This window comes from Lepus europaeus, chromosome 22 (assembly GCF_033115175.1).
Source record: "Lepus europaeus isolate LE1 chromosome 22, mLepTim1.pri, whole genome shotgun sequence".
Taxonomy (NCBI): Eukaryota; Metazoa; Chordata; class Mammalia; order Lagomorpha; family Leporidae; genus Lepus; species Lepus europaeus.
Window position 1 is genome coordinate 6,611,294 of NC_084848.1, and position 24,129 is coordinate 6,635,422.

Consider the following 24,129-nt stretch of genomic DNA (forward strand, 5'->3'; position numbering starts at 1 on the left):
AGCCAGCATCTCTGTCCAAAGCCTCACTCTCTGTTCCACGAAGACGCAAAGCCCGGCACCCGAGGCGGCGTCAGAAGCCCAACCTTCAGAGCAAAGTGTGCAGGTCTGCGTTGTACTTCTTAGCAGCTGCCCAACACAGTGATGAGAGCTCGTGACAGCTAAATATCCACATCAGAGCCCCCGCCCTCCAGCCCCCACGTCTCAGTCTGTGTTCTCAGCACAGCCTTGCCAATTCTGGCTATGTCCACATTCTACCTGTGCATTTTAAGAAAATACTTGATATTTTCTTTAAGTCAACTTTTGTTTTTTAATACCTGAACTACCTATTTAGTAATAGTTTAGTCCTAAGCAGTAGTTACATCATTAGTTCAAGGTGCTCGCTATATTTTAAATACTTAACTGAAATGGTGTCCACATCCCACATAAAAACATGGTGCATATTGCAAATAGTACAGTGTACCACCCGTTAGGAAACACAGCCCAATCTCTCTAGCAAAGTTTTGAGGAACGTTATCTTGAAACTCGATGAATATACTAAAATTCCAAGTTTTTGTTCCTAAGGCAACTAAAAAAATTCCACAACTTAAAATTTCTCATTTCTAAAACTTTAAAAGTGCTGCTTTCCTGTACAAACAGTGCACACCAGAGGTGCTTAATAAATGTTAAATCAGTACAAACCACACTTCGAGGTCACAATAAATTGTATATCTGTATCAAGCAAGAGACCTTTATTTTAAGTCTTGCGCCTCCTCAAAGCTGAAGACTCAAGCATTTTCATGCCCTCTGGGAAGTGCACAATGACCAGAGAAGCACAATCGTAGTAATCTTCCTTCCATGTGCTCCAAACTCCCAAACACATACAGCGTGAGACCGCTTAGAGAGCAGAGCTGATGGTCTTCAGATTGCATAAATTAGCCTTTAATAAATTTCACATTCATTTTAGTAAAAAAGTTTATGTTTTTCAAAGACAATACCATGTAACTATCACTCTCACAAGACTCACATGAAAACAAAACACTTAACACAGGAAAGGAGAAACAAGCACGTGGAAAGGACGCAAAGCTGGTTCACGCATCTGAGTTACTGCTGCGCTCTCCTCCTCCTTGAACCTTGAAGAGAAAGCAGAGAAATGTAAACCGTCAGTCACTAACTTACAGAGGCAAAGAGTAGAAGCAAACGTCCCTAGATACAGTTATCAATATTTAAAACTCAAATGGACTCTGACGGGTTTGCAGAGACGGAGTTTACTCACAGAAGTACAACTATTAGTTCCCAGCAAAATCTTAGGAAATCGTGTCAATTTTTAAATATATCAGCAAATATATTAAAGCCTGCCTCCCAGTCTAAGCCCATGTAAGAACTCTTCATTGGTAAGAACATACGCAGGTCACACTGGTACTGAACTATTTCTCCCCAAAATGTCTACTGTAAAATGTAATACATGACCACCCCCAACCCCACCCACCCCACCCCACCCCCATGTAAGTGACAGCAAACAGAGAAGGCTGCACTCCGCAGAGGAAGCCATGAAATTCCACATGCACACGAAAGCTATGTGCTTACACACACTGTAAAAGGCCAGGAGGTGCATACCAAGTGAGCCGCTTCTGAAAGCCCGCTACCCCACACAGGTTAGAGAGCACTGGGCTGCGCTAACCTGGACAGTCTTTATCATTCAACATTACACAGGTCCTGAGAGCCTCTTTGAAAGGCATCACCCCGATGCTGGCACCCCACGTGACGTGGTTTTTCACTCATTCGTTTACTCTACAAATATTTATTTATTGAAAATCTACCACGTGCATTTTTCTAGGCACTTGCTATATATCATAAAACAAGACCAATGTCCAGGCTTTGGACATTTATATCCTAGCAGAAAGAGACTGATAACAAAAACAAGCCTAACAGGTAAATTCCTGAGGCCAAGGCTCCGCCTGCAGGGTCAGCATCCCAGACTGGCACCAGTCAATGTCCCAACTGCTCTTCTTCCGATCCAGCTCTCTGCTAATGCTCCTGGGAAAGCAGCAGAGGAGGGCCCAAGGACTTGGGCCCCTGCAACCACGTAGGAGACCTGGAAGCAGCTCTGGGCTCCCAGCTTCAGCTCGGCCCGGCCCCAGCTGATGTGGCCATTTGGAGAGTGAACCAGCAGATGGGAGATCTTTCTCTCTGTCGCTCCCCCTCTCTCGGTAACTCTTTCAAAATAAATTTTAAAACTTAAAAAAAACACCAAAAAACAAAAAAAGGCATCACCTCTGGGTTGGCCTCTACCAGTGATTCTCCACTGGCAGTGTGGAAGCTCTGCCTGACGAAGGACGTTTTTCCCACCAACGACCCTGTGTCTCCAACAGAACAGCCGCGTCAGCCGTGACCGCCTCAGCCTGATCGGGCCACCTGGCGCTGGCTGAGAAGTGTGGCCATTTCTTACCGCCTCCTGTGTCACTTGGCCAGGTCAGCACCGGCCCCTAATAGACTGAGATGCACCAAGCAACAGAGGTCAACACTTCTTTCCTAAAAAGTGCAAAAGGTTCTTTGAATTTACTACAAAATTTCCACCACACATGTGTAGTAATAAAGAGATTTTAAAGGCTTTCTGATAATGGGTTTAGTTACTTACTTAACTGGAAGAGCATTTTAAAACTAACCCTTTTTATGTCTTCAAGTTATAGTCCCAATTCAACCGCCACACAGTTCAATTAAGGCGAATTTTAAACTTACATGACTATCTTTTTCCCCCTGCCACTTACAAGACTATACGTTATGGCTGATTCAAAATTCTCAGTTTTTTCCTCAGATTTTGGAACATAATTTTATATTTAGGACATCGTGCAGATTTTTAGGTTTAAACTTCAAGAATTTTACAATTGATTCTGCAGAGAAAACTGACTATGCTCTGATCCTCAGATTAGCATCATGAGATATCACAAAATCAAAGTCAATTATCAATACTACACCACAGGGGGCCGGCACTGTGGCACCACAAGTTAACACCCCAGCCTGCAGCACCAGCATCCCATTTGGGCGCCGGTTCGAGTCCCAACTGCTCCTCTTCCGATCCAGCTCTCTGCTATGGCCTGGGAAAGCAGAAGGTGGCCCAAGTCTTTGAGTCCTGCACCTGTGTGGGAGACCTGAAGAAGTTCCTGTCTCCTGGCTTCAGATCAGCTCAGCTCTGGCTATTGTGGTCATTTGGGGAGTGAACCATCGGAATGGAAGACCTCTCTCCCTCTGGCTCTACCTCTCTCTGTAACTCTTTCAAATAAATAAAAATAAATCTTAAAAAAAAAAATACTACACAACAGCTCCTTTTTAACAGTTATTAAATCTAAAGCCACATTATAAGGATACTACTCTAAAATGATAGAGCCATATTAAAATGGTACTGTTCTCACTGATACCCTAATTCGACATTTTACTCAAATTAGTAATGTAAATTATCACTTTCCATCGAGATTCAAAGTCTCTCCTTCAACTGTGCTGTGGGATGTGTTACACAATCAGGACTGAGCCCCTGCAGACTCTGCTCTATGTATTCACTCACTATTTTCCCCAGCGGTCAATTATGGTTGTTGAAGACAAAAAAAAAAAAAATCCATCTTCTTTTCTCTTTAATTTAAAATATAACCATGTTCATAATATACTACTATTAGTTCAATCACAAGACTAACGTGTAAAATCTGATGCTTCAAAAATAATGCATTTAAGTTGGAAATACTTTTCTATGATTTATAACGCAGAAGGAAAAACACAGGGGAGAAATTTCTCTTCAGGGTGTCCTTTAAAATAACTGTTTCATGACCAGTCATGCTTTCCCTAAGGGACCCTCGGAATGGCCCCAAACCCAACATACTCCACAAGTACCACCAGCAAGAGCAGCCTCCACTCACGAGCAGGACAGACAAAGCACACTCAGCCATAAATATCATGGCCACATTAACTAATTTTTAGTGTGATTCTGAAATATTGCATGGTTTTGAAATGCCAGAATATGCATTTTTTTTAAAGGCTTATCATTTTGTGAGGGGAAAAATTACTTGCAGCAAATAACCAAATTTTCTCAATTGGTAAAAATTATGCCTTGCATAAAAATAAAAGGATTAGAGGCCTCTGTTCTTCTTGAAAACCACCCCATCACCCCCTCTCTTTCTTTGAGAAAACCTACACAATACACATTTTGAAAGCTTTCAGAATGTGTTCTTACACAATAGACCCCCAACTATTCAAAATGAGCTTAGGTGTATCAAGAAAATTATACACGTTTTTAAAATGGTCTAAATAGATATTAAAGGAAAGCTGCTCCCATTTTGCTCGGCACAGCATTCTGAAAGATCACACAGTGAGAAAAATCTCTTACCATATTGTAAACCATAAATTGTGTTTGAAAATAAAATTGTTAATGAAGAAACTGACATTTCTAAAGCTGCTGTTAGAGGTAACCATTCTTGAAACACATTTATGACATAAAATCTCAAAGCCCTAAAACACAGAATTCACGGGATTATATATTTCTTAAAAATTAAAAAAATCAAATTGAATAACATGTCTTCTCCTGTAAGTTAAATTGACGAATATAAATAGTTACATCTACCTGCATCTACGTGAACCCTTTCCTTTTTTGCTAGAAGTAACATTTTACCACCTCGTGTAATCTCTCATTTATGAATATTTTGATAGTATAATATCTTAATTAGCCTTGTACTTCGGAGGGAAAAAAATGAACTGCAATGGGAAAATAAAAAGCATCTAAGAAATCCAATTAGGAGTTTATGTGAATAAAGGAAAATTTGATTATTCTTTATCTTCTAGAAAAGTTATGTCAAAAAACCCCTGACTTGTCCTGCGTAGGTTATCTATGAATTGGGGCGGGCGTCACGAGGCAGGGGGTTAAATCCCACGTGGGCACCCACGTCCCGTGTCCGACGGCTGCTGTTTCCTACCCAGCTTCCCGTACTGCATCCTGGAAGGCAGCAATGATGGCTTCAACCCTTGGGGCCCTGCTACCCATGTCAAACCCAGATGGAGTCCCAGGCTCCTGGCTTTGCCCTGCCCCTCGCTGGGAGGTTGTGGGCATTTGAAAAGTATATCAATGGATGGAAGATCTTCTTCCCTAACTGCATTGCTCTGCCTTTCAAACAGATGAAGATAAACATTTTTTAAAAAAAATTATGAGTCAATTCTCATTAACAGAATAATGAAAATATGAATATATATTTTCCATGGGAAAAGCCATCAGTATGAGGACTTCACATGAAAACTTTAGGGCAGAGGCAGGAGCTGTGGCGCAGGGGTAAAGCTGCCACTCTCGGTGCTGGCGTCCAATGTGGGCACCAGTTCAAGTCTGGGGGCTCCACTTTGATCCAGCTCTCTGCTTTGGCCTGGGAAAGCAGGAGAAAATGGCCCGGAAGAAGCTCCTGGCTCCTGGCTTCGGACTGGCCATCGCAGTCATCTGGGGAGTGAACCAGCGGATAAAAGCTCTCTCTCTCTCTGCCCCTGCCTCTTTGTAACTCTGCCTTTCAAATAAATAAATAAATCTTTAAAAAATCATTTACATATCAAAACAAACGTGCTTGGTGCTCATGAGGCAAAGTCTGGTAACGATGAGCGCCTTCTCACCTACCCGGGGGGCCACCCTGGACTGAACAGGTGTCAGTGTTACTAGAACACGGCGGACCTTCCCTGAAGTCAAAGTGCCAGTTGTACAATTTAAGGAATTTCTTTTTCAAAGTAAGACTATTACTCTGTCTTTAAAAATGCCCCTTAATTTTGTTCCCACTCACTGTCATGGCTGCTGCTGCCAGCCTCTGGCTGAGACATGCTTCCATGCACGGCTCCTTGGGACTCCTCACTTCCTAATAACAAAATGAACAAGACAGGGGAGGAGGGGGAAAGAACAGTAGCGAATGGAAGACCACGGGGAAAAAAGCGGGGCCACTTCCAAACCTCTGGCCTCCAGAGTGACGCTACACACACCCTGTCCACACACTTCAACTCTCCTGGGTGCACGCACACAAACCCAGAGATGCTCTACACATCATCCAAATGAGTAAAATGTTAACAAAATCACAGAAGATGACTCTCTCTGAGACTTCCACCCAGTGCCACCATCAAAGGGAAGTAAACCCATCACTGGCCTGACTCGACAGGACACTGATGTTACAATCAAAGTTTTACCAAAGAAACGTTTTCATCAGAAATTAAGTATGTCAGGACCAGTGAAATAATAAATACACACAAAAGGCAGAGAGATATGAGAAATTTTTGATTTTTTTAAATCTCTCTCCACTGAGTCAAGTAAATCATCTCCAGTGACACCCAGAACGTTAACTGGTCACTTATTAAACATACTTGACCAAAGGCTAACCCAATTTTGCCCTTTGCAGTTGCTTCTGCTTGTAACATCTCCAGAATGACTCCGTTACCGGGAGTTTCGTCAGCATCAGTTTACAAGCCAAGAAGAAATTAACTGCACACTTTGCTTTTTGTTTCAAGTGCTTTGCAAAGTGATGATGTGACACTTTAATTCCTTCCTGCCTACCTTGCTGGGTGAAAGAAGAGCGGGCAGACTTTACGGGAAACACCAGGCAACCAGGGGAGTGGAGCATGGCACGGCAGGTGCAGCCAGCACAGGGGAAGCCACCTGACTCCTGACTTTCCCTGGTGTTCCCAGAGCTGTGTGCATCAGGGTGAGGAAGACCTGAGAGGCTCCACCTCCAACCCTTTCAAACAGCTGTCATCTAAATGCTCAGCGTCGCAGGCTCCAGATCTGCAGACAAGCACAGCTGCTCAGTCTCAACGTCACGATGACTAGGAAAGGCCAGCGGCAGTGATGTGTGTGTCCGAGACACTGCGACACACCCTGTACAGACGGAAAACCTGGCAGGATGTTCTACAAAGACAGCAACACGCTGTGGTGTCAACGACCAACCCCTCCCCCAGCGGGAGGAAGTGGAGTCTCTGTCCACGGTGAAGGAAGCTAAGCGACTTACGGGTTTGCACGGTCCCCTCCATCTGCGCGCTTGAGCACTCCATATCTTCAACACTAGAAGCTGTGCTTTCTTCCTTTTCTTTCTTTCTCTTCTTACACATAACATCGAAAAGAGAAAGATGGTCGGACAGTCAGATACACAAATATACAAATTCATCATATATTAGTATATACACAAGAATCTCAAAACATGGGACCAGCCTGGCACAGTGGGCTAAGCCTCTACTTATGGCACCAGCATCCCCTATGGGTACCGGTTCATGTCCCAGCTGCTCCTCTTCCAATTCAGCTCTCTGTTATGGCCTGGGAGAGCAGTAGAAGATGGTACAAGTATTTGGGCCCCTACACCCATGTGGGAACCCGGAAGAAGCTCCTGGTGGCGGATTGGCCCAGCTCCAGCCGTTCACTGGGGAGTGCCCAGAGGATGGATTTCCTTTCTCTCTATCTCTTCCTCTCTGTCTGTAACTCTACATCCCAAGTAAATAAACAAAATCTTAAAAAAAAAATCTCAAAACATTTGTGGGAAAATGCAACTAAAAGGTGTTTGACTCAAATTTTCTTTGAATCCGGGAGTAGCGTTTTTCACAACAGGCACCTCCCACTCTCTATGAAGCAGCCCCCGTACATGAACGTGAAGACGTGGTGTGCCAAAATCCAGAGCACTTACAGGTCAGGACAGTGGCTCCCCCGGGGGGAAGGGAGCGGACAGACAGCACACGCCTGGCCTGCTCCCCGGCTCGAGCCCACGACTCAAGGCTCTGCTCGTTCTCCAGGCTGATTTTTCAAAAACTCTTTGAAAACCACGTTTTACAAACATGCTGTCACCACTCACTCGGGCCAATGAACCATATTCTCTCCATTTCACAAGGAGGCTGAGAGCGTGCAGGGAGGGTAGCTACTTGGTAAATAGAAAAATACATGCTTACTTCATATATTACATCAATGGGCAGACCATGTAACACTGGTAGTAAAATTCTACTCATGAGTCAGGAATGGCAAATTGCTAATAATGTTTCTCTTTCGAGATAGTTTTTATTAAAAGTTTAAATAAATCTTATTGGAAATGAGTACTGTGAAGCTCTCCTAAAATAGTTTGGAAATCCCACCATCTCTCAGACCTCTCTCCTAGTTTCTATTTTTCATAATAACTTTATCTCATATAGCTTCAAACTGAAGTGTGCTAAAATCCAAATTCTAATTCAAAGCATCGGCAGGTCGCCTACACTAAGTCTGTATTGATAGGAAGCCATCTGATACTCCCAAAGGCCAGACTCACAACGTGACAGAATGTCCCTGTGTATTTCCTAACAACTGGTGATAACTGAAATTTCTACCTGAGAAAGTTCTTTGCTGCAGGCCACTTTGTGTGAAGCTGCTAGGACAATGTTCTTTGTCCTAATGGCAACCGTGGGTTGGTTTTGTTCCAAAGAGCTGCCTAGGAGAGCTGAACTCTATTCAAGCCACGTTACCTCAAAAACAAAGTGGTCAAAACTGCTATTACCTATGTGTTACAACTAATTCCACTGTTTCCAAACATGCTTACGGTGGGAATGGAAAGACTAGAATTCAGAGACAGCCACATGATCCTAAAGAAAAGGCTTCCCCTATGTAAAAATAACACCTTGAGGAAACCTCACAAAGCTTCAAAAGGCATCCGTCTAGCAGATTTGCACATGGAGGTACTGCTCTTCAAAATGGCTGTGACTTCACATGGCTGAGGAGAGAGGGGAGAGTGCCTCACATCTTTCTTCTCCAAAGTGTCGCTTCATGATTACCATCTAAACCCTGCTGGGCTGAACAGATTGGTTCGATAATTACATACAATAACTGCAGTGGGCAGGTAACCCTCAGCTGGCACAGGGCAGCTCCCCTGTGAGAACTTCCATATGCAAACTGCACTGATGGAGTGCATTAGGTACATCTTTCCTGCCGGTGCGCAGGCCTGATTAACGCCAGCCAAGACTCCAAGGTTAGCATGTCAGCAGATCCGTGATGCATTAGGCAGGAATAAACACAGACACTTTTGTTCGCTCAGACCAAAATTAAGGAGGAATATTTCAGTACTACATTGCTTTCCATACAGGAGAGAATGCATTTTCCAGTTTTTGGAGGGCAGATTTTTAAATGCTCATTATAAAGGGAGCTATCCAATACATTCTACCCAAAGAACCCAGTGCAGTCATCTTGTTTTCAAGCTTATTTAATAAAAAAGAGCTTTCTTAATCTCCGTGCAGGTAAATTACACAGAAATGAAAATCAGACAGTATTTAACCAAGAAAAGAAACACCTGGGCTTTAGGCAGTATGCACCCGGTAAAGCACTGAACTGTGATTAATCCACACTTCGCCTCAGCACAACTTTGCTAATACACGCATTGTGGACAGACACGGCCAATGGTCAACAGACCACCAAGATGAAAGATGAAAGATGAAACAGAACAGAACCTTCAGACTTCGCACTATGAGACTGTATCCCTCTTGTAGGGCAGTGGGTACAGTTTCAAACACTGGCCACCAGTGTCTTCTCCACGTCTCCACACACGGCACTCGGCCACGGCCCACACCCCGAGGCTTCCCAGAGTGCGCACACTGCTCCCCATGAACAGTGACTATGCCGGTCTCTGGTTCTGTCACACCTACACAGGGTCTCACAGGTTTACAAGTCTGTGTTTACAAATGAAACCAAAACCCTGTACAACACACACAAGAATACCATAAAATAAACGGAGAGTGTGGCTTCCTTTTAATCCAGCACAGCTAAAGCATCTTCAAAAGACTACTCCATCTCAAAGGGCATCAACACACACACCGCACGTGGCATTTCCGAAGTACGCAGGCACGCCACTCTGAAACGCAGCTCATTAGCAGCTTCTCACCCCCAGTGTAGAGACAGGAAGACAAACTGGCCAGATGCATTTGGGCTGATAATTTAACTAACAGTCTAAAGACCGACTGAAGACCAGTTACAGACTCATGGCTCTTTCAGTAGAAAAGAGAATAAAAATTTTCGGAGGCAAAAAAAAAAAAAAAAAAAAAAAAGAAGAAGAAGATCGATGCTTCCCTAGTCAAGCATGGAAAGATGGTCTCTAGATGGGGCCATGGGCATCTCAGAAAAGCCAGGCCAACTCACTCACGGCCACAGGCGATGGGTCTTCAGCCAATGCTGCTCTGCCCCCATCCCACTCACCAACAAAGCTCACAGATTTACTACAAACACTCAGAACGCACAGCCTAAAATGTTCAATGCTTGGTCCTGTGCGTGTGCCCAAGAATAAAGAGTTCTAGCTACAAAGACTTGTATGGGCCTAATCGATCAATCTTGTTTTATTTATTAAAGCCACTGGCAGTCACTGTGCCAATGTACAGTTCACAAATTACTATCACACTCCTTAAAAATAGCTACTAGTAAGACATCAAAAACAGACAAGAAACATCTATGAAGGCAAAGAAACAAATATGCTCTTCTCAACATTCACAAAACTAGACTTAGTTAAAATTCCACTCTCTTGACAGGAAAACTGAAGCTGGGGACAGAACGACACCAAAGAAGATGAGCTCGGGGCTCCTCTCCAACGATGGTACAAAGCCAGACCTCAGCTCTGGGCCCGCGGCCGCTTCCTCCACTGAACCACACTGCCTCCCCGTGCGCTCCTCAGGCTGCAGCAGCAGGCCCAGCTGTCTTACGTGACCTGTAATACAGGCTTTGTGTAGGTCTACTACTACATCTTTAACTCCTAGTTCTCTCCTACTACGAGGAGCTTTTAAAAATTCATAGAAAAATGGAATTAAAGATATTTTTATTTTGGTGCAAACAATTTTGAAATCCATGCCTACTTATAGGCTCTCTGACAGCAAGGACCATGGTTTTCCTCATTTTCCTGATCCTTGCTGAGCTCAGCATGGTGTTTTACCCAAAAATATCTAGGGATAAACAGATGGTTTAGTGTCTTACCTTAAGTTCCTAAAAAACTGCAATGTTTGAGTGGGCATCAAGCAATTACAGATCTATTTTAAGAAAAGATCAGACATAATTAGAAGGAAAAGAAAAGACGGGCAGTGGATTAGGACATGAATAAGTCACTTAGAGGGACAGATGAATCTGAAGATTCTGAAAACAGCCTGCTGGAACGCACTGAAGAACGCACATTAGAACGGTAGGAGATGAAGACGATGGTAAGAAGGAGGAACACGATTCCCTCCCACGGCAGCCCTGCCCTCCGACTCAGCGTGCTCACTAACCATCTGCTGTGGATGTGGCACTGTCCCACACTTGGTTCTCAAGGTGAGCACATGCACTATCAAATAAAGCATGCGCAATCTAGGCTTTTATAAAAACATTCAACACATATACACGTTCAGGTCCTACAAGTGTCAGTCTGTATGTAAACCCTTTTTGTGTTCCCTAAATGATTACCCTGGACACGTATTTAAGTGGAATTTCATTCTATGAAGTATCAATCCATACGTACACATGGCACGCGCACAGCTTCTCGGTTAACCATAGTTAATGGTTGATTTTGGTTTTGCTGTGGTTGCTATCTGTTATCTTTCTCCTGTCAATACTTTTAGCTGCCTACTCTGGAGGCAGGAAGACAAAGTACAACTCAAGGAATCTTACATGCATGTAAGAAAGAGTTTTTTATTAAAAAGAAAGGCACAGGGGCCGGCACGGTGGCACAGCGGGTTAAAGCCCTGGCCTGAGGTGCTGGCATCCCATATGGGAACCGGCTCTAGTCCTGGCTGTTCCACTTCCGATCTAGCTCTCTGCTATAGCCTGGAAAAGCAGTGGAAGATGGCCCAAGTCCTTGGGGCCCTGCACCCACATTGGGGACCCGGGGGAAGGTCCTGGCTCCTGGCTTCAGATTGGTGCAGCTCCAGCCATTGGGGCCATCTGGGGAGTGAACCAGGGGATGGAAGACCTCTCTCTCTGTCTCTACCTCTCTCTGTAACTCTTTCAAATAAATAAAATAAATCTTTAAAAAAAAAAAGGCACAGAAATGTTTAACATTCCCTAAGACCCAGTCATGCCATCAGAGAAAAACGGCCCCTTGATCTAACACTGTCCTTTTTGCTCTCCATCCTGAGCGCATCTTGCCAACCATGTCCTTTCGTGACTTCAACAACAGTTCCCTGGGCACAATCCAAGGCATTTACATGATGTCAAGTTCCCTCTGTATCTCTTACTGCAAGGTACTTGCATATACAAACATCAAAACAGGGCACAAGCGCATCGCTGTCTACAGATCAAAACGAGGCACCGGGGCAGGCAGCCGGCACAGTGCGAGGACACTGAGTGAGAGGCCCGTATCCTTCACAGGTGTCGCTGGGATTCAATCCCTGGCTCCAGCTTCGCCACAATGTGGACTCAGGGAAGCACTGGACTGAAGTCTTGGCTCCCGGCTTCAGCCTGGCCCTGGCCCAGCTCCAACCCCAGCCACATGGGCACTCATAGTGCCGACCAGTGAATGGGAGTGCAAGCATGCTGTTGTACACACTCACTTGCTTTCTGCCTTTCAAACGTTTAAAAAAAAAAAAAACGTAAAAAAAAAAAAAAAAAAAGAGGCAGGCCCAAACTGGGCATAGGGCTGACTAATCGTATTCAAGGTCTAGAAATTCCCAATATCTGCTATGCCTTTTTGCACAAGGGCGATTTTCTGTGTATAAGCTAGAATTCAGACACTCACATTTTGATTTGCAGAGGCTCTCAACTGTGCCTGCTCAATGAAATCACCTAGGAAGCTTTATAAAAATCCTGTGGCCTGGGTTCCACACCATAGCTTCTAACTGAATTTGTCTGAGGTGCGGCCCAAGTAGTGAGATGGTTAAAAGATCCCAGGTGATCACACTAATAAACAACCCAGTTGGAATGTCCTTCCAGACTAGACAAAGGAACTAAGATACCAGTCTGAGGTACAGCAGGCTGGCATGTGCACTCCACACCAGAGTGCTGGTCAGAGCACAGGATACGCCATTTCTGATCACCTCCCGGCTAATGCTCCTGGCTCACATATGTGGGCCCCTGTCACCTATGTGGGAGACCAGGATCAAGGTTCTTGGCTCCTGGCTTCAGCCTGGCACAGACCCAGCTGTTGCAGCCATTTGAGGAGTGAACTAGTAGATGGAAGATTGAGCTCCATCTTGGTCTCTCTCTCCTTCCCACCTCTGATATTCTGTTTTTAAATAAATAAATACATATTTTTTTTTTTAAAAACAGGACCTGGAGAGGAAGTCCCACTACTCAGAAAAGAAGCTCTCTGGCCACATGTCTCGCTCCTCCCCTGAAATCACTAGAAGTAAACTTTGTAGTGAACACTATATTAAACTAACAAACAGGTAAATAAGCCTTCCCACTAAGGATGAGAAAATATAAACAGATGATGGAGGCTGGCAAAAATCTAAGGAAAACCACAGAAGCAAAAAGACACTAAGCTCAAACAGGCATAATTCCTATTTCAAAAGAGTTAATGTTTAAAAAATTATCATAATCAACTATTTTCAGAGAGACTTAAGAGACCATCACACCAATAAAACAAGAATAAAATGTGTTATAAAGAGGGTCTGCCTAGGACAAGGAAGAATAAAAGGAAAAACAAAACAACACACACACCGCGATGAAATGCAGAACGCCAGAACAAAACAAAAAACCAAGACGCTTCAAGCGTGGAGAAATCAGAGCTCTAACAAGACACAAAAATCTGCAGAATTGTCTAGCACCAAAGCAGCGTCTTCAAATTGAGAAATCACCAACAGCCACAATACTGTTCAACACGAGCACAACAGACATTTTTGACTTTCCAGTTTCAACAAGTTTACCAATCAAGTTCTCTAAAAAAATCATTTGAGCATATCCTCTTGAAAATCAATCCAAGAAAAAAAAAGCGGTAACAAAAATATCAGGTGATGGCCGGCGCCGTGGCTCAACAGGCTAGTCCTCCGCCTTGCGGCGCTGGCACACCGGGTTCTAGTCCCGGTTGGGGCACCGATCCTGTCCCGGTTGCCCCTCTTCCAGGCCAGCTCTCTGCTGTGGCCAGGGAGTGCAGTGGAGGATGGCCCAAGTCCTTGGGCCCTGCACCCCATGGGAGACCAGGAGAAGCACCTGGCTCCTGCCATCAGAACAGCGCGGTGCGCCGGCCGCAGCGCGCTACCGCGGCGGCCATTGGAGGGTGAACCAACGGCAAAAGGAAGACCTTTCTCTCTGTCTCTCTCTCTCACTGTCCACTCTGCCTGTCAAAAAAAAAAAAAAGAAAGAAAAAAAAAATATCAGGTGATGACGAACTCTAAATGACTAACAACACAGCACAGCAAGAAAACTACAAAATCCCAGGTGACTACAACACAGGACGTGGGTAGGGTTTATTCAGGCAGGAAAAAGACACAGATCCTAACTAATCCAAACGTTTACACTGCAAATAGTTAAAATGTGTTTGGAAACATTTTGGGGACAATAGAAACAAAGTACTCAGCTCTGGCAAAACAAAAAGATGCTGACAACTCCATTTTTTAATGGACCAAAGAACATTGACATGCATGTCACAAAAATTGATAATCAAGGCCAGTGGGCATACAAAAAGCTGTTCAAACTCAACACCTATCACAGAGGTTAAATTAAAACCATAAAAAAATAAAAATAAAAATCTGTAAACATCCACCAAAAAGGTAAAACTAAAAATCATGCGATGGCTAGTGTCAGCGAGTAAAAGGAACTCTCCTAAGCTGCTGATGAGAATAAAGACAGCAGCTCTGGCAAACTGCTTGGCTAAAGCTAAAAACATGTAACCCCTGGGCTTCACCAACTCCACTGTGATACACTCAACCTGGAAAAAACGCTTCCCAGAAGAAACCGTAGGAATGGTTTTTTTGTTTGTTTGTTTTTTAACAGGCAGAGTGGAGAGTGAGAGTAAGAGAGAGAGAGAGAGAGAAAGGTCTTCCTTTTTGCCGTTGGTTCACCCTCCAATGGCCGCTGCGGCCGGCGCATCGTGCCGATCCGAAGCCAGGAGCCAGGTGCTTCTCCTGGTCTCCCATGCGGGTGCAGGGCCCAAGCACTTGGGCCATCCTCCACTGCCTTCCCGGGCCATAGCAGAGAGCTGGCCTGGAAGAGGGGCAACCGGGATAGAATCCGGCGCCCCAACCGGGACTAGAACCTGGTGTACCGGCGCCACAAGGCGGAGGATTAGCCTGTTAAGCCACAGCGCCGGCCAGGAATGTTTTTAAACAGCATTATTGTAATTGTCAAAACTTAGAAACAATTCAAGTGTCCATCACTATGGTAAATCATAATGGAGACCATACAGCAATTGGAGTACTATAATGGAGTACCATACAGCAATGAAAAACATGAACATTTTGTTACATGCAACAGCCTGTAAACCTAGAGACATACAACTGAATAAAAAGATACAAAATTATATAACATATGACGACATTCCTATAAATTAAAAAAAGAAATGAGAAAACTACTGAGAGTGCCTGGGCCCAAGTCCTGGCTCCACTTTCAGGCGCAGCTTCCCTCTACTGCTTGGGTCCCCGCCGGCCAGGACAGACAACTGTGTTCTCGACTCCTAGCTTCAGCCTGGCCCGGCCTGGGTCGTTGTGAGCACCTGGGAGAGTGAATCAGCGAATGGCGATAGCTGTCTATGTCTCTCAAATAAATACATTAAAATTGATAAAAGAAAAAAACAAGAAATGGCAAAACCAATTCTGGTAACAATCCATATCTTGATGTAGGTACCATTTAAATTCACATGTTCACTTTGTAAAGTTCACACCCACACTGATCTGTGCATGGTTCTGTATATATGTAATACTATCACTTAAAGTTGACAAAATTCAGTCAAAGAGGTTCAAAATAAGTAACTCAATAATGGAACTAATGGAAAAAATTGCCAGTAAACACTGAATCCACTTCAATACAGAAATGGTCAACCCTTTAGAAACCAAAAATGTTTCAACGTCAACAATTTAAATTTAGATAATTAAAATAGCTATTACTACTGTGTGACGCTGAAAACACATTTCCACTGAATGTGGAGGGTACGTGGGGGCAGGGACTTAAACCACAGGCCAGGAGAGTGATCAGCTCAAGAGGAGGAAGCTGCCTGCTGGGGCAGCAAGCGGCAGGCAGCTCATCGGCAGTGCTGCCTCAGCTCCTGGTATCCCGCACCAGGCTAAAGGCCAGCAAGGATTTATTTAACAATGGTTAGTGATTTTCCAAAGAAACTCTGCAAAAGCCAACTAACATAGCTAAAGAGGAACACATAAAAATTAGGCAGTAACAAGGGGAGAAGGAATGAAGGGTGTGTGTACATCACTCAGAGGGAGCCACAGTCTACTGTCTGAAGGCTTGGTGGGACCAAGCTACAGACCTACCCCAGGAACAAGACCCGGGAGACTCCAATCAACAGCACTTTTTGTTGACTTGGGCAGGCAACTCTAGAAAAAAATAGCCAATGGAAGTATTAATGTCCTTTTAACTTGGCAAAGCTCTTTCTAGTAAATGAAGCTATTCTTAACCCCGAAGGGACAGGGAAGAATTCTTTCAGGACAGACCTACATGTTATTGATCTCTGTAGCCCCAGAGATCAAGGTTAGATCAGGTACATAAATCAGACCTTATTTATACATAACTGTTGAAAGTTAATTTAACAAAATACACTGAATCCAACAGCTACTGCACTGAATGCACTATACTGCTGGATGGAAGCGAAAGTGTTCAGTTCTAATCAACAAGGAAAACTTCCGGCTCTGTACTTTTTAAGGGCAGATGTACACTTGGCCTCTTTGCTAGCTAACCTTATAATATACCAACATTCTGTGCTTCCAGCGAAACTCTGGCCGCTGGACTGTAGATATTTCCATGTAGGTAAATTCCTATCTTACTTTCGTTTCCAAATATATTACACCTTAGTCAAGCATGGCTACCAAAAAATGAATAGTAACCTTGCTTCATTTCATGGCTGATCAATTTCTTTCAATCATAAAAGGTATCTCTTAGGAATATAAGGAGAAATATACATTGAACTGATTAAGCCTATCCATTTCCAAAAGAGCTGAGCTTGATAAATACAAAATACATACACTTCATAGTTTAAAAAACTGTAACAAAGGGAAAGAGAATATGATAATTATCAGCATTAACAGAGTTTACAAGATTAAGCATCACATTTAGAAGCCTCATATTTTGTCCTAAGCTTCTTGGCAACCACAACAAAAAAAAGGAGGGGAGGGGGCACATGAATTTACACCTTGCTAAAAACCAAACAGCTCTCTGTCAGAAATGAGTACACAAAACACAGTAAACTCACAAATCAAATCTCCTACTAGTTCAACCTGGTTCATTCAGTCCCACCCCCACTGAAGCTTTATGCCTGCAGGGGAGGATCCAACAGGGCTTTCCAGGCCTCGGAAGTTCCCAAGGAGTACTTGGGTACTGAGGTCGCAGGCCTGAGCTCTGCAGCAGACCGACCTGCTCGGCTGTCGAGCCAGCCAGGCTGCAGGGACCACATTCCCCCCCAGCAGACAGGCACCAACAACAGAGACGTGCAAAGGAGGGAATTGCTCTAGAAAAGTTCTCACTGCAGAAGAGACCTCACCTCTCAGGCAGTCAAATATCAGACAACAACATGAAAGCAGCCAGCTATAAACCCCAACACAGGGGATCTGTCCTACTCTTTATTTACACATGGATGCAACAGGACGTTTGCTACTTTTCTGAAAAATCCCACTCAGTCTTCCACGTCACTGTCTTCGTTTCAAACCTGGACATGGATTCAGCAAACTTGCAGGCCACAGAAACGAAGCACATGCAATTCAGACAGACCTGTGATTTCAGATTCTACAAAGGAAGTGCAACTCATGATCTAATTCTGAAACCCCTATCTCCTCTGTAAGTTGAAGACTTTAGAAAACCATTTAGTATGCCTCTGATTTCAGAGAGGGAAAAACACTTTTTAGTTATTTTTCTTATGGCGTGGAATATGAGATTTCCAAAGAAATTTACTGGAATTTACAGAGTTAATGACAGTAGAAATGGTAATATAAAAATATTTTTCTTCAGAAAGTAGCCTCTCCCTCCCATATAAAAACAGCTAATATGTTTTATTAAATAATTTCAGATTACAGAGGAAATCAGAAAGCTTATCAATAAGTTAATTATTAAAAGCAACCAAAAGTAAATCAACAAGCTAATGCATACCTGCAAATCTAACTTTAAATGGTATCAGGAGCTCTTTACATGTTCACAAAGTATTTCTACCTTAAGTTTATTATTTCTTAACATTTCCCTCCAAATAATGGAAACCCTTGTATGCAGACACTTTGTATGGAACATTCTGTGTGTTAAAATGGTAAGTACATCACACAACAAGGCCATTCTCTAATGGTGAAACACTTCGGCCACAGCACAAACAAGGAAAAACCAAGGAACAAGTAAAACTCTAAGGGGCAACCTGGGAAAAAAAGAACATATAAATTACTAACTCCGTGCCCCATCAAAACCCTTCTGCCAGATCCCAGCACTCCAAATTAAAGTCACTTAGGAACGTGGTGACCAGCTGCTGGACCTAAGACACACATCAACACGCGTTTTCCTGCAAGCCCTCCACACGTTCTGTTCTCACAGAGGAGATGCTCCACACAGTAACCGCCAGCAGTCTGTCACTCACTTCACGGATACTGCTCAGCGAACTAAAATCAGGACCTGTTGTGGTTATAATCACAATAAGCCAAAAGGGTAATTTAGTAACAAAATTCACCTTCGTCACTGTCTTCGCTTTCAAATCTCCATTCTCCACAACACTGAGGTCCAGTTTGCCATCATCCTTACTTCCTATAGCTTTTAGTCCTTGCAGAAGAATATCTCGTAAATTTTGATAAAGAGGTTTTTCAGTATAGCCCAGTAATTTCACTGTTTCCAAGTATTTAGCAATTTCACCTAAAAGAATAAATCATTTTATTATAAATTTTAATCACAAATCCAAAATATTTATTTTCTTCTCCTAAGAAAATTATTCACAGATATAATCAGATTAGGATGGAAATTTACAACATCTTGTTGAGACATAATTTTTTAAAATCATTTCAATGAATAATATGCTTTTGAATTCAGGAATTATCAAAGTCAAAGAAAATTATTTTGAGATAAAATGTAAAAACATTTTAGTAATTCAGAGCAACAATAAGACAGAATACATAATTAAAATTTAAATATGCATTAAAAATAGTCATTTAAAACTATAAAAAATAAAAAGGGCCTAGAATAATTATGAAAGTAAATCCATTTTTTTTTTTTTTTTTTTTTTGCTATAGAAGCCACTAGTTGCATGGCACATGGCTAGATTTTTTGTGTAAATGAGAAATAAAACACACCCAAAACAGGTTAACAAAGAAAAAAGCAAGACAAACAAGGTCTTCCCATGAAGAAAAATCGGCTTCTGAATGCTAACAGGTTTATTGGACACTGAGGCAGAACCACACCATAAAAAGCCTGGTAGTCAAAGTCAACACCTGTTGACATCAACAAATCCCTTTCCACTTTCTCAGCCCTAGACTTGGCTCCACTGCCTCGTACACAGGTCCTTGATGTGTGTCATCATCTCCAATCCCAACAAAGCCTAACTCCCTGCCGTTTTCCCTCTCTAACCCTCTAGCTCCTCAACCTAAAATCTTAAGAGCAGTCATCCTTAAATCTTTGTTTCCCACACATCAAAAGAACTGGTCAGTCCTACATATACACAGTCACTAATTCAAATACTATGAATCAGGTGCTGTTCTGGATTCCTGAAACTAATCAGGAAAAACAGAGACAAAACCCCAACCGTCCACTTTCCTCCTCTGATGGAGGCCCACAAGAACCATAACATGAACACCGCCATGTCTGGCTGAACACTGAGACCATTCCCAGGGAGGAGGAGACGTGACAAAGACACCACTCTACCACTACAATTCAGTGTGACAGAGCAGGCTGGGTGCTTTCAACCAGTGTAAGCTGGTAAGAAAAGAAACAGAAGGCATAAAGAACGCAACAGGAGATGTAAAACAGTCTTTAGTCACAAACACCACAATCGTACACATAGAAAATCCTACACAATCTACAAAACTACCAGAACCAACAGGCACATCCAGCTAGGTTACAGGATGCAAAACAAATAAATAGAAACCTAACTTATCTCTATACACCAGCAAAAAGCAATTTGGAAAATGAAATTTTTAAAAGCTACCACCAAAAAGCTTCAAATATCTAACAACAAATGCAATAAAATATGGGTGAGATTTTTGCAGATTATAAACAGTTAAGAGAAATTTTAAGACCAAATTTAATGCCATTCTATTGTACTAAAAAATTCAACAGCATATAAAGATGTCAGGGCTCCCCCAAATTAGTCTACAGAGCTAATTCAATCCCAAAGTTCCAGCAAACTGAGGCTGCGGTGCGTGTGTGTATGTGTGTGTGTGCGTCTGTGTGTATGTGTGCGTGAGTGTGTATGTGTGTGCGTGCATGTGTGTATGTGTGTGCGCGTGTGTATGTGTGCATGCATGTGTGTGTATGTGTGCGTGTGTATGTGTGCATGCTTGTGTGTGCATGTGTGTGTATGTGTGCGTGTGTTGGTATATGTGACTCTAAGCAGAGATGCAAACAACCCAGAATAGCAAAACAGCACAGTCAAGTTAAAGAAAAACAGTGAGAGAGGACAAACCAGAAGGTGTCACAACACAAGATAAAGCTACAGTAATTAAGACAGTACAGCCCACCAGACCAAAAGAAAAGTGCATGCATTTGGCATAGTGGTTAAGATGCCACACCGGGCTGGTGATGTGCTGTAGAAGGTTAAGCCTCTGCCTGTAGCATCAGCATCCGATATGGGCACCAGTTCAAGTCCCGGCTGCTTCACTTTCAGTCCAGCTCCCTGCTAATGCACCTGGGAAAAGCAGAAGACAGCCCAAGTGCATGGGCCCCTGCACCCACCTGGGCAACCCAGAAAAGCTCCTGGCTTCAGCCTGGCCCAGCCCTGACTGTTGCTGCCATTTGGGGAGTGAACCAGCAGATGGAAGATCTGTCTGTCTCTCTCCTTCTCTCTGCATCTCTGCCCTTCAAATAAATAAATAAATCTTTTTAAAAATCAATAAACCTTAAAAACAAAAAAAGATAGCATTCCCTTTGGGTTGCCTGCATTCCACACTGGAGTGCCTGTGTTAGAGTCTCAGCTCCACTCCCAAGTCCAGCTCCCTGCGAACACAGACTCTGGGAGGCAGCACCTGACGGCTCAGTAGCTGGGTGCCTGCCACCTGCGCTGAGACCTGGACTAAGCTCTCTGGTTCCTGGCTTCAGCCAGGCTCAGGCCCATCTGTTGCAGACATTTGGGGAGTGAACCAGCAGATGAGGGTATTAATTAATTATTTTTTAAAACCTGACAAAAAAGAACAGTTTAAAGAGTCCAGAAACAGATCCACACTTGATTTATGCCAAAGGTGTCACCGGTGGGAAAGAATGGTCGTTTCTTTCAAGAAAAGTTGTGGAGGTCAAATGGATATAAACAGGGAGGTGAAGAAGAAAATGACCCCTCCTGGGAGCTGGCGTGGTAGAGCGGGCCAATACACTGCAATGCAGGTCTCCCATACTGAAGTGCTAGTTCAAGTCCCGGCTGCTCCACTTACTAATGTGCCTGGGAAAGCCTTCTCTCTGCCTCTCCTTCTCTAACTCTGACTTTCAAATAAATAAATAAATCTTTTTTTTTTAAAAAAAGGGTTTGTTTTTTGTTTTACTTATTTAAAAGAGTCATAGACAGAAAGAGAGGACAGACAGACAGACACAGACAGACAGAATCTTCCATCCACTGGTTCACTCCCCAAATGGTCACAACGGCCAGAGCTGGACCAATCCAAAGCCAGGAGCCAGGAGCTTCTTCGGGGTTTCCCACATGGGTGCAGGGACCCAAGGTCTTGGGCCATCTTCCACTGCTTTCCCAGGCACATTAGCAGGTAGCTGGATCGGAAGTGGAGCAGCCAGATGTCAAACCGGCACCCATATGAGATACAGGCGTTGCAGTCAGCGGCTTAACCTGCTATGCTACAATGCCAGCCCCGGGCCGGGAGTTTCAATTAATGTATTCAATGATGTATAGCCAATGTCTAGAATAGCTGCTGGCGCACAATAAAGTCTCAATAAATACTAGGTGAATACATGAATTAAATTTGCTTTATTTCCTGAAAACAAAGAACAATGATTAAACAGGGCTCAACTATTTAACAACTCACTTTTGGGAAGGGATGTGCTTTTCTCATGAAGCAGCCTCAATACGGTGATTAAACACCCAGAACTTAGATAAATATAGATAGACAGACACAGACACAGACACAGACACAGACAGACACAGACACAGACACAGATACAGACACAGACAGACACAGACACAGATACAGACACAGACACACACAGACAGACACAGATACAGACACAGACACAGAGACAGACAGACAGACACAGACACAGACAGACACAGACACAGATACAGACACAGATACAGATACAGACAGACACAGACAGACAGACAGACAGACACAGACAGACACAGACAGAGACACAGACACAGAGACACAGAGACACAGACACAGAGACACAGACAGAGACACAGACACAGACAGACACAGACACAGACAGACAGACACAGACACAGACACAGATATAGATAGCATGCCTTTTCTCTCCCACAAAAACCAAAATCTAAGAAATTTTTCCTACCTGGCTTGTTTTTCTCAGGAAAACATTTATCCATCAAACCTGCAATATCTTCTCTGTACCTGTTACAGAATGAATCATGGTTTGAAGCTTCATGTCACGGGACATTATTAACATCTAATAACAATGACTAGCACACAAGAGCACCATGTCACACCCTACACATGCTGACAGACTCTCCTAAAATAAACGGACAGGGACCAGCATTTGGCGTACTGGGTTAAGCCAGCACTGATGATGCATCCCTCCAGGAGCACAAGGTCCAGCCCTAGGTGCGCAGACGCAGACCCAGCTTCCTGCTCATGTACCTGGGAAGGCAGGGGAAGATGGTCCCAGTACTGGGGCCCCTTCCACCCATGTGGGAAACCAGGATGGAGGTCCCAGCTCCCTGGCTTCAACTTGGCTACTGCTGGGAAGTAAATCAACAGATGGAAGATCTCTTTCTCTTTCATTCCCCCTTTCAAGTACATAAATCTTTAAAAAAAAATAACATAAATTGAACAAAAAACCAACGAACTTTATTGTTTTACAAGTACTTTCTTATTTCTACAATAAGATCAGATGAAACTCTAATTCCTGACAGAAATTCTGACTAAAACACTTTATTCTGATTTTGTCCAGAATAATTGATTTTAGGTTCTCCTTTACCTAATTTTGGAATCTCTAACATAGTTAGGATCTTTCAAATTATCCTCCCAAGGAAGATGGCCACTGAGCCACTGGACCATGCAGTAACCAAGGATTTCCAAATCACCACGTCTCGATGGGGCTGCAAAGACAAAAGACAAGGTATACTGAAATACTTCCCACGGTGCAAGTTCAAATATCCATAAAGCGACAAAATGAAACAGTCCCATTCTAAGTCTAGTTTTCATCATAAAATTTTCAAAATCATTTTTTTAACAGAATCAATTTTTTTTGACAGATAGACAGACAGTGAGAGAGAGACAGAGAAAGATCTTCCTTCCATTGGTTCACCCCCAAAATGGCCGCTACGGCCAGAGCTACGCTGATCCGAAGCCAGGAGCCAGGTGCTTCTTCCTGGTCTCCCGTGCAGGTGCAGGGCCCAAGCACTTGGGCCATCCTCCACTGCCTTCCCGGGCCACAGCAGAGAGCTGGACTGGAAGAGGAGCAGCCAGGACAGAATTAGGCGCCCCATATGGGATGCCGGCGCTTCAGGCGGAGGATTAACCGAATGAGCCACGGTGTCAGCCCCAAAAACACTCTAAGTAAGCAAAATAAAGCCACAAAGAAGCCCTCCTTGCAGCTGAGTGAATCACCTCACTGCCAGAACCTTCTTGGTTGTCTGAGGGTGGGAGGAGGGAAGAGGGAGGAAACACAAGATGGCGACACACTGCAGGGCCTGTGCCATCTGTCCTCTGCCCTACTGCTGCCTCTCAACTCTTATTTACTGAATTATC

General features: G+C 43.5%; 1 protein-coding gene across 6 annotated transcripts in view; it reads right to left on the reverse strand.

The window, feature by feature from the left end:
* Positions 1 to 217: 217 nt before the first annotated feature.
* The window catches only part of VRK1 (VRK serine/threonine kinase 1), an 81,737-nt gene continuing 57,825 nt past the window's right edge, over positions 218 to 24,129 (reverse strand). For 4 of the 6 annotated variants that reach the window (XM_062181423.1, XM_062181425.1, XM_062181420.1 and 1 more), the window contains 5 exons: positions 23,357 to 23,477; positions 22,712 to 22,770; positions 18,729 to 18,907; positions 6,981 to 7,071; positions 5,737 to 5,843 (listed from right to left, as the gene is read on the reverse strand). In XM_062181423.1, coding sequence (XP_062037407.1) covers positions 5,752 to 5,843; positions 6,981 to 7,071; positions 18,729 to 18,907; positions 22,712 to 22,770; positions 23,357 to 23,477 — 542 coding nt within the window. In that variant the 3' untranslated portion in view covers positions 5,737 to 5,751. Of the gene's footprint in view, positions 1,110 to 5,736; positions 5,844 to 6,980; positions 7,072 to 18,728; positions 18,908 to 22,711; positions 22,771 to 23,356; positions 23,478 to 24,129 lie in introns of those variants that run through there. The other 2 variants (XM_062181424.1, XM_062181422.1) reach the window with 2 other exon arrangements.